General features: G+C 40.6%; 1 protein-coding gene across 1 annotated transcript; it reads right to left on the bottom strand.

Moving 5' to 3' along the window:
* Positions 1–1,511: 1,511 nt before the first annotated feature.
* LOC113274469 lies at positions 1,512–12,111 on the bottom strand. Its single transcript, XM_026523850.1, has 4 exons — positions 12,047–12,111; positions 4,568–5,718; positions 3,508–4,454; positions 1,512–1,574 (listed from the first exon to the last, which is right to left on the bottom strand). The coding sequence occupies exons 1-4, from the start codon at positions 12,109–12,111 to the stop codon at positions 1,512–1,514; spliced, it is 2,226 nt and encodes a 741-aa protein (XP_026379635.1).
* Between the last annotated feature and the right edge of the window lie 4,947 nt (positions 12,112–17,058).

The following is a 17,058-nucleotide window of genomic DNA, read 5'->3' as shown; positions in this document are numbered from 1 at the left end:
CGAATTCATCGGGTGCGAATCAGACTTCTTCTTCATTCATCCATACTGATCTTCAACCAAATTCTGCTAATATATCCTTCCCTACAGATTTTACTATTCCTTCTCCTCCTATATCCATCCCTTCTTCTTCATCTTCTTCTCTGTTATTAAATTCCCTTTCTCTTAGCAAAAAAGCTTTGAATAGTGTGAATTTTGCTTCCCAAACTCTGTCCGACATCATCAACTCCGCTCAATCCTCTACTAATGACACTTGAAAACTTCGCATTTGCTCTACTTTAAGTAAACTTCTATGCGAATTTCCCTCTCATAGAGCTACAAGAGATGAGATCCATTCTCAAATTGATCCAAGCTTCCATACTGCTCTATATGTCTTGGTAAGTCCCCTTTTTCATGTTTTGGTTCAACTTTAATATCTTAACCTCTTATCCTTATCTTCTTTCTTCTTTAGGATTCTCATCGTCGAATGATTCTTGCCGAAGTGCGTTTTGAATCTAGTTGCTCTCAATTGGAACTTTCGCAACAAAATGCTTCCTTGGAGAATGAAGTCAATAGGTTGAAAGTGGAACTTCAAGAGGTCCAGAAATTGAGGGGAGAACTTCAAGTTGCAAATCTTGAGGCTGAAAACCTTCGCAACCGAAACCAAGAACTTAGAGGTGACTTTTTCTCCTTTGATTACTGTACCTTATGATATATTTCTTCGCTTACCAACATTCCTTAAATTTCTTCATGCATCTAGTAAGATTTAAATCAGAGGCGAGTTTTGGAGAGATATACTTTTCAATATCTTGCTGAGAATACTCAAGCGAATAACGAGAAGTTGCAGACTCAGTTAAACCAACTAAACAAGCAACATTCATATTTACTTGATCAGATGAAAACCTACAACCACACCCCAGTGTATCTAAAACAATCACTCAAGTAATCATAATGAATTCTTTATTAATTTTCAAGGATTATAATTGGATATAATGGATGACAATGACTTTACTTGCTCTTCAAATAAACTTTCTCTCTCCTAGTTTCTTGTCTAACACACACTAAAAGATCTCCCTCCTACGTGATGACATGTTTCCTTTATATAGTGATTCCTCATAGTAGATGACAGCTAAGAGATCCACTATTTCCGGAATCATTGTGCGATACATTCGCTCATTTACACTCACTCATTCTCGCACAGCTTATACTTCGCATAGAACATCACACTTTACTCGTGACTTTGCTGACATCATCCAATACGTCACTTCACCTTTGCCATGTGCGATAGTCCTCGCTTATATCAGATAATCCTTATTTCGAATAATTATTGATATGTGCGATATTCCACTCCTACACTAGGTGTGGATGATGCTTACATAGTGGAAAACTTCCGGTGCATTGGAAAGCAGCGTTGACAACTGTGCAAGGAATATCTTGGCATGGACAACGCGAGAAATGGATTCCGGCAACGTTTGAAGTATAGTACCATATATGTTAACTAGGGAATCACATGTGCCGTACCGGCACGGGCTATTTCACATCGTTATATTCTGGGGTGCTTCGCTGTCACACCATGTACGGCTTCTTCTTTCTGTTACCTGAAACGTCAAATTAGATCAAATGAGGGTTAATAAGTTACACCTCATGGTAACTTAAACTGGGTCATTTAACATTTTCTAAATAACAATGCTGCCTTTTTAATTTCGTATTTGCACGTACTAATTTTTCTTTTTTTTTTGGATACATTCCTTTGGTCCTACATTAGTTCACCCAAATTGGCAGTTATATGCTATTATTTCCGTCGCAATTTTCATAATATCGCTCTCGTAGCCTCACTTTCACAAATTTCATACTATTTCTAGTGTATTACTTTGGTTCATAAAACCAATTAATGGGTTGATACTCAAAGCTTAACGTGGTAAGTTAATTAAATAAAAAACCATTTACTGGTATAAGAGGATAAATTTATCAATCTCTGATACCTCATTGAACAAATTCAAACGCAAGTTGTAGTTGCAGGAAAACCTACAACCACACTCCAATGTATCTAGATTATTTCTCAAGTAATCATAATGAATTCTTTGTTAACTTTCAAGGATTATAATTTGTATATGGTGGATTTTCGACAAAGGCTAAATTCGTAAACTCATAATTATACGAAGTTGTGATTCAGCAATCAGACATGAGTATCGAGACACGGCTCTCTCATAGAATTCTCAACGGAGAGTACTTTCTCTTAGAGTACATGTGGATATGTAGTCTCACGACTGGACAACGACATATCTCATGAATACTGAATACTTTTAGTGATTATTTCTATATAGAATCACGTGATGGACGGCTCCTAGACAGCTTTCTCTGCTAGTATAGAGCGATGACGTCTTCAGGAACAACAACAAGTTTACCCTGACTATATAAAGGATATGACTTACCGGCAAGCTCATATCGGGATAGTTAATTCTCCTATACAGCTTGCTCTGCTAGTATAGAGCCACAAAGTTAATTATTCCTAATTACATTTCTCCTATTCCATGGTCGAATCCACGACTGGTCCCCTGGAATGGCAATAACAATTTTTCTGATTCGATGATCGAATCCACGACTTGATCTCATAGAATAGCAATAACTATATTATTTCATTACTCCGATTTCATGATCGAATCCACAACTGGTCTCATAAATGGTAATAGATAAATCTTAATTACTCTGATTATATGGTCGAATCTACGATCCCATGGAATGGTAATGCTCACTTTATTATTCTGAATTCATAGTCGAATCCTCAGCTGATCCTATGAATCAATAATAAACATTTTATTACTCAGTTTTGTGAATTATTCTCCACTGGATTCCACAATTAGTAATAAATAATCAACAACCGGGCACCTGAGATACCTCTAAGTAAGCCCCGATTCAAATGGTGAAGGTGTATCCAACGACGATACACTAACAGTCACCGCACGAACGAGTATTTCAAAAATACAACGAAACGATGAACCTATGCAAAATAGAGAAGAAAATAATAAATAATTAAAAATATTGACCAGGGTGCTGGAAGCACGGACACACGACCAACCGACCGTGTCGTGGTCAATCCCACGCCAGTTTTATATTTTTAATGCATTTTTATTATTCTTCATGATTTGATGAAAATTCTCTCATTTTGTCAAATTTCCTTCGTCTCGAGGAAACTCCTCGGTTTCATGGTACTTCCATAAATCCATAAAAAATAATATAAAATTAAGGAAAGGAGTGTGGGGGCGTAACCATTGGCCAACCGGCTATGCCTTGGTCCCGACCGACCCCACACCCCACGGTTCCTTATTATTTTATTATTATTATTATTATTATTTTTTTATTATTTTTTTTTATTATAAAAGGGAGCCACTAAGGCATTTATTAATCAAAATAAATATTACAAGAGATGGTGGGTATCCTAGCAACAAGTTGGGCACCAACACCTTTTTGAATAACGATTCCTAGCCTATGAAAAAGAGAATTGCCTATCTTAAAGTTGGCATCATGTCCTACCATGAAATTCCTTAATCTCTTCAGGAAATTTAATAAATCCGTACTAAGCTCGCCAAAAGTGGAGAAAGCCAAAATACCGAACCCATATCCGAGAGAAGAGCAAACATCTAAGTATTTAGTGTTCTTGCGAGTGATTGCTGCAGAAATGGCATGACCTGGTATGAAGTGGCGTGTCTTAGCATTGGTAAATGGAGAGACCCCAGTGACGTCGAGACAAACATCCTTCCCATCTACCCAATTATAAACCATGATGTCCGCTGGACAAAAATCCTTATTATTGATGACGCCCAAAGAAACCTCTTTTCTAGCCACAACCCCATCTCTGTAACACATGTCTGCAAGAATATCTTTTACTAAATCATGTCTGAATTTAAGACCGACCTCACTAGCACAATGGATAGCGTGGTCTCCAAAGATATCCATGAGTTTGCCAAAACAGGTACATTTATTACCTTCCTCAAAAAGGGGTATAACTAAACGATATTGTAAGACCGAGCTAAACTGCCTGGAACCAACTGCCTGGTTGAGCCCAGGAATAGGTATTGCTTTAAGGAAATCCATAGCATGATCAGATCTATTACATTGCCAAACAGTAGCTTCACGTGTAGAAAAAGAAAAGCGAGTAAGTATCTTTTCCCTGATAGCTCCAAAGTAGATAGATGCCAATGACTTCATGTAATGGGGGGCGGCATCATTAATGTTGAAATCAGGGAGGGGGATCTCACAAGCTTGTGTGAAACTCTGTAAAGTAGTATGGAAACCAAGGCATAAGTCGGTTGTTGCAGGCAGCCTCAAAATAGAATTCTGCAAATGCTGGGTCTGCGCCTGAGATGCAAGGTAACAGTACTGCATAGTATATGTCATAGTAAGAATACCCAGGACACCATCTTTGATGGGAAGAGTGGCTAGTCGCTGTTGGACTAAGCCAAAACCAGCCCCATCTCCGACTATAAGACGACGAAGATACTGCATAAGATAATCATCAAAGCGCGTGGCAACATTATGAATCGCCTGGGGGCAAGTAGTGCTAGGGCAAAATATAACCTCGAAACTCCAGTACAGTTGCGCAAAAGCAAATGTTCAGATTGAGGATCATGCAGCTCTTGAATCTTGTCAATGAGTTGAGAGGTTTTTTCAACCCTGTTCAACACCACATTACTACAGAAGTTCATATCTAGGCTGACTGGTCCACCAAGCAATTTAACACCATCTTTTTGCTTACCAATATTCGCAGGAAAGGCAGTATCGGAATCCCTTCTCGGGTCATAAGAGGGACAAAATAATTCAGTCTTCGAAATAGTCAGATGTAACCCGTAGACAGGTCCGTCCTCTTGGAGAATCTTCAATGCCTTAGACACTTCCAAAGTGTCACCTGCGATGGTGCCATCGTCTAAATACCAGGCATGGAAATCCAACATACAAGTGGATGCAATCTTCTCGATAAGAGGGTGCAAAACTAAAACAAAAAGAAGGGGACCAAGAGGGTCACCCTGCTGAACCCCTTGTGTCGAGGAGAGTAAGTGCTCTTGATAATATAGTCTGGGGGGTTGCATATAGCAGAATTCAACCCAACGAGAGATGCTAGGGAAGTGTGTTCTTACCTCACGGATAATAGTGGATCGATCAACCATGTTGAAAGAATTCGAAAAATCTATTAATAACATAGATTTGGTGTTATCAGATCCATGCATTTCAAGCAATCTATTCGCCGCGTGTAGAATACTCTCTCCGCCGCAAGGGATGCCAACTCCATATTGGTGATTGCCAAGATAGTTGTTCAAGGTTTTGCAAACTGAAGTAGCTGCTAACTTAGAACACAGCCTTCGCCATATGGTTCCTACCGCAATTGGTCTCAAACCACCACCAGGTTTAAGTAGTGGGGTTAAGGGAGCACTGGCCACAAATATACCAAGGGAAGGAGGACAGTTACCTGCAAGCCATAGGTTCACGACGCCAGTAATCGACAGCAGCAACTCATCAGAAATCGCAGCAACAGCTCCACTCATGGCGTCCAACAAGTGCTGAGCACGGAGACCGTCTCTGCCACAAGATGTCCCCTTGGGGAAGCTCTTTAGGGCTGCAAGTACAGCCTTGGAATCAACAGCCAGGGAAGGTGTTGAAACAACTTCAGTGGGTATAATAGGAGGTGGAGCATATGGATGTTTCTGCTTGAGTTCGAACAAGGTATCTGCGGCAGGTTGAGCAACGCCACTACAAGAAAGAATGCGAATTGCTGATGTGTAGTGGCCATAACTCAGCTTTTTTCGACAGGTTTATAGATGTCGCTTCGTCTTCTTTTTGAAAGGAGCACGCTGTGTAGAAGCTCTTTTGGTCAGGCCAACCAATTGTTGTACCAAACTGATACAGCCGGCAGGTTCCCTCCAAACCAACAAAGCTTTGTTTATAGCAGCAGTCTGCAACTTCTTTCTCGTACCGGAGCGTTCCTCACTGGAACTCTGAGGCTCATACAGGTTTAGTGTACAAATTGGCAGCAGTAACAATCGTATCTAGGACGCAATGCACAATTGCTCGTATTAGGTCCAAAACTCTCCCAAACACTTTGGATTTTCATGAAGTGATCATCAGGCGGTCACGAGACAACTAGGGACGGTTTCATGACTCCATGGTTTATCCCTCTCCTCGTCATAATTAATTAGGTTTTCTCACCGAAGGCTCAAACGAGCATTCTTGAATAAGTGATTAAGCCAGCATTTAATTATTCTTCCACCAACAAATCGTCAACTCTTCAGGAGTTCTTCGTATTTTCTCACGTGAGCATATGGACACTACATGGTTGACCCACGGTCCCATGTAGTCGCTCCCTCCTTGGTCCCATGGTTGAAATTCTGACGAACCATGAATTGATCATCAATTGATCAAATTAGGGTTTCTGAATCCAAGGATCATCATTTCAGATGCTAACCTTAATAATTTTACGATGACCTCATGGTCATTAATTTTATTAATTATGCTCGGTTCAACGACTAGTATTATAATTAACATTTTTGGTACGCTGCCAGTAATACATCAGATGAGCAACACATGCTTAGATGATCAAATATTCAACAATTCATCACATGAGCAACACTTGCTCAGATGAGGAATATTCGCTCAATATTGGTTCAACAATCAATATTCAACGATCCATCGAATGAGCAATACTTGATCACTTCATCGTAAGAACTATACCTCTGTCTCATGACATGTTCAATTCATGAGTTTCAGAACATCATGTTCAACTCAACCACTACATGGACTCATCATCCCATCAAACCACGAAGTCATCAATTGACTAACAAACCACGACACGTCAATCGTGTCACTTGGGGGATATCACTTAGGGTTTTGGTCTGGCGTTCTACGGCACGTGTGTTCAAACACACGATGGAATGTGAGCAAGTCTTGCAATCAGTTGAAGGAATTCACGAAGTAGTGGGTGGAAAATCGACCAAGTCTCCACATGTTGAGCAACTGGTTTCAAACACGATCTCCACTTCCCCACTCCTTGATTCCATCAACTGTCACACTTCATGGAATCATGGTGTCTACAATTCCAGCAATATAAATAAGTCTTTGAATCATGATTGAAGCATCATCAGTATCATCAATCTCACGTCTCATCGACAACACGAGATCATCAACTCATCAATTGAGCAACTACCCTCAATTGAGAAATCTTAATCACTCAGATCTTATCGTATTCAGAATTCACACACCCACAATCTTTGATTACCATTGATTCCACACTTTTCTCAGCTTCCCTTCTACAGATCAACCCATCCTCTCTTGTGACCGAATTTACTATGGAACGGCCATTGTCTTGATTTAGGCCGGAGTACTACAGATTGATCTCTCGAATCTAAAGTGCCCCCTTTGCAGCGGTGCATCTGTGTGAGGTTTAACATTTCGCTCGGTTTGAGGAGTCTCCTCCATACGGTCGTCTCCTCAATTCTTTAAAAACCAGCAAATCGTTTTTCCCCATCTACAGATTGGCGACCACAGTGGGAGATCATTCTCTCGGTTGCAATCTCACAATTTCACAAGATGGTTGATCTCAGGTCAGGTTTCGTTACGAATCCTAACACAAACCGTGCTAGCACTAGCAAAAACAACAATCAAAATATCCCGGAGACAATTCCGACCTCCAACACTGATGGTGGTGACACTACTCCTCCTCACGCCGAAGGTCATCCACTGTCTGGACGACACCATGAAGAACTCAAAGGAGATCCACCGCCTACCATTGTTGATCTTATCAAAGCGCAGGAGACTCTTGCAAAGAACCATACTGACATGGATGCTACACAGAAAGAGCTGTGTAATTATCTCAAAACTCTTACTGACAAGATGTCAGAGAAGACTCAAGATAAGGGAAAGGAGAAGGATAAATCCTCAGACGACGGTCCTGAAGTAATTCCAATCCATACAGTAGAAGACGACGAAGTCCACAAAACTACTGCATACAACTCATCAGCGAAGGGATCATCGAATTTCATCACTCGCGAGGATCTGGAGCACCTTTTGGAGAACCGTGAAAAAGAAAAAACATTGCATGTCCATCGTCATCAACCTCCTTATCCTGCCGCTACGCAGAGGACTCCACTCTCTAAAGATTACGTTTCTCCAACCTTCACCTTATATGATGGAACTAGAAATGCTAGGGAACATGTCTCTCGTTTTCTCGAATCCCTCGGAGAACATGAACACAATCATGTCGTCCGTCTCAAGGAATTCTAAAAATCTCTGAAAGGCAGAGCATACACCTAGTATAACAACATCGCACCAGGGACTATCAACAATTGAGGATAAATGGTTAACTCATTCTACATGAAATACTTCTTCGTGTCAGAACAAGTCACCCTCTCCGACCTTGGAAGGATGTTTCAGAGGGTCAGTGAAAATCCCAATGATTATGTGAAAAGATTCAGAGTCCAAGCCCTGGATTGTCATGACCCAAACGTCACGGAGCAACAACTGGTGGACTTGTGCATCAATGGCATGCTCCCGGTCTACAGGGCCTTGCTATAAAACCTTCGATTCCAGACTTTATCAGAGCTTCACGAAGCTGCGAAGAGGTCGGCAACCACTGCACCCGCTCTTTTGGAAAGTGCAAAGTCTACAAAGACTGAAGATTCAAAAGACACTCGAGGAAGAAGGCGTCTGATCAACAAGCAGTATAACCTGCAACCTTCAACAAATGCTGTCGCGGAAGGGAGTAAGCGAAAAGCAGAACCGCAACACAAGCAGACTTCCTCCACCCCTTCGAAGACACACAAGAAGGAGAATTCGAAAATCCCTCCTCGGCATACGGAAGATCCAGAAGCACCTTATTTTTCCTGTTCAATGGAAGAAGTTAATTAACTACTCGATGCCTGGATTCAAGATGGCGCAATCAAATTTCCTTATGTCAAGAAGGAACCAACTGAAGAGGCCATGGTAAATCCTCGGTATTGTCGCTTCCATAGATACGTCAGCCATCCCACGAGTGATTGCAAAATTTTGAAGCGCATATTCAAAGAAAAGGTCGAATCAGGAGAGCTCAACCTTGGGACTGAGGGGGTGCACAAAAACCCCCTCCCAGTCAAAACTTTTACCATCTCTGAACCTCCTGTCAAGGAAACGGTCCGATCTCTGATCGAACATGTCTGCGAGTTGTTGTATCTTTCGAAAGCTCAAAGGAAAGACATGTTTGCTGCACTGAACCACATCGTGTCCGGAAGACGTCCGCTGATCCAAGAGACTACCACCGGACCTTCAGCCACCGACGCAGAAATGTATGACGGGGGACTGCTCACCACAGTGCACATTAAAGGAAATGAGTTCAAGAGGGCGTTCATCGATGTTGGTACCGCCGTCAACATCATCCCTTTGAAAACTCTCAGAGCGGCTGGTATTACTCGACGGGAAGCCACCCACGCTCCCATAGCAATCAGGGACCACGAAGGAATCTCCAGAAACGCATACGGCTTCATCACTCTCAAAGTTACGGAAAGATCGATCTGCACTGAGGCCAAGTTTTTCATAATCTGGGAAGACCCTGGATACGACATGGTCCTTGGGAGAACTTGGATTCATGCTGAAACGACAGCGATGCCTTCAACACATCCTGTCATCGACAAGAATTCCGAGTTGGAAAACGAAGCAGAGGACGCACCACCGTTTGAGCATCTGGAAGAAGTAAAAACTCTGATGGGACTTACGCAGGATCTTGGAGATAACCCGCACACCTTTGTCAGAAGGTTTAGAGCTCAGGAAAGTCTTATTCCTCCTCTTGCTCCAATATTACCAATGTTCAAATACGCTACTATAGTCCAGGGACTTGTTCCCATGAATAATTTAGCAGTCATCAAAAGCTACGAGTGGGTAACTTCACGTCGGCAATATTACACTCAATGGTTGGGTTCAGAACTTCTTCAAATCCGTCACTCCATCGAGAGGTTTATTGCTTAAGACTTGGCTAACCATGATCAACACTATGCTGGATACTCTCTTCCGCGTGAGTGTCCATACGGGCCTCAATCGAGGAATTCCATCAAACAGGGAATTCCGAATCAGCAGAAGATATTCAAGGCACGATCGACCAAGCCTAACAAGTTTCATGAAGGGGACCTGGTTCTCAAAGCAGTTCAGCGCGGTCTTCATTCTACAAGGAACTCCAATTGGGAAGGACCATTCATGGTCGCTGAGTCCGTGGCCGGAGGATACTACAAATTGACCAACACATATGGCAGAACCCTACCAGTAATTCACGAAAATTGGCTCAAGGCGTTTATCTGAAATTATTGGACATTTAAGGTATTGGGCGTTTGAAGCACTCATGGTGTTGGGATTTAACATTTAGGATTTTCTTTCGTTTGTATTTCAATTCCTCCAAAACATTTGCAATACTTGCAATCAGTATTTGAATTCAGCAATTTATCAAAATTCAGTTCATATTTCGTAAAAGAAAATCTCTATCAAATCTACAAGAAAATCCTTAACCATCAGTCGATCCAAAACCATCTAAATATCAAAACCCAAGTATAAACCTCACATCTCTCAGAAGTTCAGAAGTTCAAAAGATCAGCAAGAAAAGGCTTTCGCTCATCAGCATCCTTCAAGATTTGCAAAGCCGCCCTCTCCTTGTTCAACTCCTCGGTCAACTTGGCAATCTTGTCCTCCTTCTCCTCCACAACATCATTGGGAAAGGGTATGTTCTTTTCACATGAATCCTTGATAACGTTTATTTTCTTACGAAGCCATTTCACGTTAAGGCCAAGTCTTTCTGAATTCTCCAAGTTAAACTTCCAATCAAAGAGTATATCTGGAGTCACGGTATTCCTGGGTCTCATATGCATATCACTCACGACACGCAAGATAACGCCTACTTGTATGTTTAAAGCATAAGCACGCCCAGGGTTCCTGTCAACGATCATGTGGCCAAACTTCTTCCATATCGTCTCGTACAAGCGTGCATATCCAATGGGAATGCTGAATCCACCGACCAGTTCATGATACGGGAGTGAAGTGTTAAAGGGAGGATCGAAAGAAACCCCTGCAGTTGGATATTCATACACTATTATATGGTTCTCAGTCACTGGAGCGGCTTCCACGACCAAAGCAACAGTTCCTTCGGTATTCTCCGATGCTATCTCGGTTTCTTCTATCACTGAAGCAACAACCATCTGGTTTTCCATAACATCAGAAGAGACCATCTCATTGCCTCGAAGTGCAGGGATGGTTGTCTCTTCATCAATAACTTCGGAAAGGTTAGAGTTGTCATCATGGGTTCCAGTATCCTCAACTTCGGTATTTAGCACCTAATACGAAGATTACATGAGGTTAGAATCACGAAGCCAAAGGATATTATGAAACACAGTATACCATCAACGCAACATCATCAAGGTTCATCATACTACATTCAAAGCACCAGCAAATAACATGAAAGTCATGAAAACACATTTTACGATGAGTCCGTCTGAGAAAACTGAACTCTGCCCTGTACTAGGAGACGAACTGGGAGCAATCTACAAGGAATCTGAGGATGGGTCATATTCCATTATCTTCATATGGATGTCCTCTATGACATGTCAAACTTTCATGACAATACGATGAACGAGTGAATAGATGTGGCCAAAATATTAAGTGATGCGCAATCTGAAAAAGTTCTGGAAGTCTCCTGGAAGTTTACTATTTCGACTTTTTCAGGCTATGAACGTACTCAAAACTTAAGAAGCTTCTTTGAAAAAGCTTGGAAATTTTCCGGGCTTGAATTTGCACATGCAGATCATCAAAATACGACTCCGGACGAGGATTCTACAGCGTTTTTACTAAAAAGATGGGTTCTGAATTTTCTGACGACGAAATTCGACTAAGTTTTCATATATTCACATGGGTTCTCATTCATTCATTCACAAGTCAACACTTTTGTACTTCTCTGAAGAATATACAGGATATATTCTTACTTGAAGAGTCACCGAAGTGTCCAAGGGGTTGGAATTGTCCACATCAACGACAAGAGGAACATCACTTCCATCCATCTCCGAATCTTTGGAATTACCTCCATTCCCCTTCCCATTGAAGTGTACAAGGGGATGATTGAGTTTCAGAATTCTCCATCTCCATGACGACATCCTCCTGTACACGTCCTTTATAATCAATATTTTCGTCCATGAAGCACCACATTTGAACGTGTGAAGAAATACTTACAGTTTCTTCGTCACTGGTAGGCTTTGAAAAGGTTCTAAAAATTATCCCCGGCCAAAAACTTGGTGGGCCCGGAGATATGTATAAAATGAAGCGCAATAAAAACGGGGGCCTACAGTAATACCGCAAGTGCACGGTCGTCAGTTGTAGCTCGTGCAAGTACGGGTCGATCCACAGAGATCGGGTGTGTTTTGGAGTTTTCTAACTATTTTGGGTTCTAGTTGCTATTGGGCTATGAAGCCTTTTGGCTTAAATTGGGCTTTGAGTACTAATGGGTTTGATAACAATAAAATGAACTGAGCTTGGGCTCAGTTAGTCTTGAAGTGCACTAGGATTTGGGCCTTTGAATGATGAACTAAGAACTTGGGCTTTGGTCTCTGAATTAGGCTTTTGGGTTATACAAACAATGGACAGTGGGCTTAGAACTGAGAACTAGGCCTTGAACTGGACTGATGGGCTTTTGCTTGGCAGCAGGCTTGGCAGCAACAACAGCAGCAGCAGCAGCAACAGCAGCAGCAGCTCAGCAGCAACAGCAACAGCTTGGCATAGAAGGAAGCAGCAGCAGTACTGCAGGGCAGAGGCAAGTGCACAGCAGCACTAGCAGTTTGCAAGGCAGGGAAGAAAGAAAGCAGCAGTACTGCAGCAGCAAAGCTGGAGAAAACAGCAGCAACAGCAGCAACAGTGCAAAGAAAGCAGCTGCACAAACACTGAGTAGCAGGGTAGGGAAGCAACAGCAGCAGTAGCATAAGCAAGGAAGAAAAAGGCAAACAACATGAACATGGAAGCAACACAGGGCAACACAGGGCAAAAGTAAAGAACAATGCAAGATGAACCAAGGCCTAAGCCAAGGGCAGGGATGATAGTGAAACTGAAATGGAGCAAAACTAAGGCATTCTACTAGAGTGGGAAGAGAACTAGCTTGCTCATTGTCACTAGTGAGCACTAGTTTCTCCCCACTACTCAATCAGCTCAATGCAACCTAAGCATACACAAATAGAATGGAAAGATAATCAGCTTGCTATGAGCACTGATTTCTTCCATTGCACAATCAGTTCAATGCTTCAAAGGTATCTAGCCTAGCATTCCATCAAACTAACAGCAAGTTTAAACATAACAGGAACATTTAACTGACAGTGAACAACATTAACAGGAAATTAAAAGGATATTGCACAAACATTAGGAACATTAACAAGATATTCTAGAGTCTAACAGAAATTTAACAAAATTGAACTAACAGGAGACTAACACAACTAACATGAACATAACTGAAATTAACAATGAACAATTAACAATGAACATAACTGAAATTTAACTGAAACATGAACATGAAACTGAACTGAAACACATTAAAGAGAAAAAAACATTAACATTAACAGGACATGAAAGTCCTGGATGCCGGCTAATCCAAGCATAAAGTTTCTACACCAATCCCACACCCATATTTATACCCACAAAACAAATTTCTCAAAACTACAAAATTAGGGTTCTTCCCCAAAAATCAGTTGAATTAGGTTTACCTAATTTCTTTGAAATTGATCCTTGAAATCGTCGACCCATTCTTTGTAATTGCTCCTACTCCATACCCATGCTCTATTTTGTTCTCTAGACTCATCTGTTTTAATGATTTATCACCTAGGGTTATGGTGTGAAATCATTAAAATAGAGGGCTAGAGAGAGTGAAAGGAAAGGGGGAAGTGTGGAGGTGATGTTTAGGGTGGTAGGGTGATGATGGTGTTCGTTGTGGTGATTGAGGTGGAGAAGGTGGTGGTGTACGGTGGAAGGGGAAGGTGATGGTGGTTCTCTGCTGTGGAGAAGTGAGGGAGGAGAGGTCGACTGTTTTGGGAAGGAGGGTATTAGGTATTTGGGTGTTAGGCGGGCGTATCGAGTTTGATGTTCTGCGACGCTGAGTCACTGGATGCGAAGCTGGTAGGTGCATCGGACGGTGATGCGGAGGCAAGCGAGGAGCGACCGTCGGATGAATGGATACAACGAAACGAACGGTACTTGATGGAGTTAGGTACTGTAGTGTAAGGCGGAGATATCAATCTTCGATGCACAACAAGGGAGCGACCGTTGGATTCAACTACCATCTAATCTGAAGGCTTGGAATTTCAGCGCTGTGGTGCTTGGCAGAGACTTCAGATTTTGATGCTCTATGAAGGAGCGACCATCGGATGCTTCTGAGAACTGATCTGATGGCTGAGAACGGAGGCGCTTTTGTGTGTAGAAAATGAGGTTGTGCGCACCATTCTTCGCGGCTTCCTTGCGTAATTTCTCCCGGCTTTTCACTACTTTTCTGCTCTTTTTGCTCCGCAAGTCATCCGAACTTTATTTATTACCTAAAAATGCAAAATTAATTAATAAAAATATTTATTTTTGAAAACAATGAAAATACAGAATATGGGATAAAATGTAGAATTAATGCATAAAAGATGAGTTAAATGCCAACAAAAAGGGATAAATATATACAATATTTGGCACTCATCAAATACCCCCAAACCTGAATTTTACTTGTCCTCAAGTAAAACAGAACTAAGGAAATCCTAACTATACCACTGTCGCTGGTCTCTCGAATGCATTTAGCGTATGCACTAAGCCTTTTAAACCACTAAGTGTCCCTAGTGGACGAGTGAAGTCTCGTGAAGGTTTACCAGAGGTGTGCCTACAAAACCTAAGGACAAAATATGAGCTCATATTCCATCAAATGTGACATGTGCAAAACAGTTTAAGCTCACAGCAAAATGGAGATGTCAATCTAGCTATCAAAGGCACAATCCTAGCACTGATAACAAAAAAAGACATGTGATAAGAGTGTAAAGTGTATCTACACATGTGTAAAGAAAGATCTGAAGTTATGACTACTAATCACCAAGAGATAGTTTCTCAGGCTAAGAACTGAGGTCGAAATCTAGCTAGCTGTCCGGACTTTACGAGAATTGTGAATGAGTTGGAGGTATTTCACAATTACTCGCGTTGTACATCAATGGCATACACCCTCCTTGCTTATTACAAAGAAACAACAAAAGATGACTATTTACATGACTCTTATTTACATTGACTACTCTCTTTTTATTTTTGGAACAAGAGATGATGGAATTGATAAATACTTGATTTTTTTTTTTTATTTTTCTGATATTTTTTTTTTATTTTTCTGATATTTTTTTTTTTTTTTTTTTTTTTTTTTTTTTTTTTTTTTTTTGCAAAAGAAAACACTTTTGATACATATACAAAAGGAAACAAAAATTACATGACACTTTGCAAGAGGTATCCCTTTTTGATGCACCCAGTTAAATTCGATGGTTGTCTTTCTTAATGTAACCTCCACCTTCTATCCCAACCAACCAAAGAACAAGCTAGTCAAGTTTCGTTCAGTATTCTAAAGTGATTGGCAATCGTAACTTCCTATCAAACACCTTGAAGATCGAGGCCATACATGTATTGGTAGATCGTGCGCGTGCAAATTTCTTATCACTATGTGAATTGTGCTAGAATCAGGGTGCCTAAATATCTAGACTAAGACTCCTAATAAAAATACATATTTGCACAAGAGTCAACATTTCAAGGTAAATGAGCTCCATTTTTATGATTTTTTTCAATTTTTTAATAATTTTTTTTTTTTGAATTTTTTCGATTTTTCAATTTTTTTTTGGAATTTTTCAATTTTTTCAAAAAAGAAGAAGGAGTTCGTTTTCAATTATGGCAAATTATCATGGTATCTACTCTATACCCCCAAACCTAAACTAAACATTGTCCTCAATGTTTCAAAATATGGAAAGAATTAAAATGCAACATATGGAAAGGGACATGCTGAGTAGAGTAAAAGGAGAGAGAATACCCGATTTCGGCGAAAGCAGAATTAAAACTCCGTTATTCAAGGCAAAAATCCAACATATTTCAGCCGAGATCATATTGGATTAGCAAAATATATACAAAAGGAACAAAAGGGTTTTTAAGAAATTTTATCTACTGGATTATATACAAAAAAATCACCATACACCAAAAGTCTAAAGAGTTGAGGATCAACCCAAAAGAAAAAGTGTAGAGACATGGAAAGTTTCAAAACACTAAAATTGGACTTAAATGGGAGAAAAATAAAACTTTTTTTTTTTTTATTTTTAGAAAAAGAAAATAAAATTTGGTTTTTGAATGGGAGCAAAGGAAATTTTTTGTTTTTTTTTTTTTTTTTTTTTTTAGAAAAAGAAAATAAAATTTGGTTTTTGAATGGGAGTAAGCCCACTGTTTGTCCTCTAACGGAATGGAAGGCTGCGGCTCACGAAACACTAAGTTTTAACTTTGAAAGTTGAATTTGGCCCAGTTGGTTAAGGCCCGACGTTTGTTTTAAAACTTTGGTTTCGAGGTCCACTCTTGAGTGGAAACAAGCCCACAATCAGTTATAAGCTCAGCTGGGTTTAAACCCAGAGTCCAAAATACAAGTCCAATGGAAGAATTTAAACAAGCCCACACAATACAAGCCCACAAATTAAACAAACAAGCCCAAAAATAATTAATTACAAACCCAAAATAGAGAAATAAAAAGCCCAAAAAAAATGGGTTAATTATTACAAGCCCACAATTAAAGAAATTTGGAAGCCCACAGGTTGGGTTCTCTTAATGGAATGGGTTTAGGCTTACCTTTTTAGCACAGCCCAGCTGCTCTGATATTGTTGCAAAAACCCAGTTGGGTTTTGGTTCTTTTCCTTGGTGGCGTCCCAGCAGAGGAAAACAGGTTCAGAACAGCAGGTCCAACAGCAAATGAAGTGAAGCAGATGCAAATGCTATGCAGTGAAATGCAAAAATAGCTAATAAAAATACAAGAAAAACACAGCACCAATCCCCGGCAACGGCGCCAAAAACTTGGTAGGCTTT

The sequence above is a fragment of the Papaver somniferum genome, chromosome 4 (genome assembly GCF_003573695.1).
Source record: "Papaver somniferum cultivar HN1 chromosome 4, ASM357369v1, whole genome shotgun sequence".
In the NCBI taxonomy this organism is placed as follows: Eukaryota; Viridiplantae; Streptophyta; class Magnoliopsida; order Ranunculales; family Papaveraceae; genus Papaver; species Papaver somniferum.
Note: the sequence above shows the minus strand (reverse complement) of the source record. Positions and strands in the feature narration are given on the sequence as shown.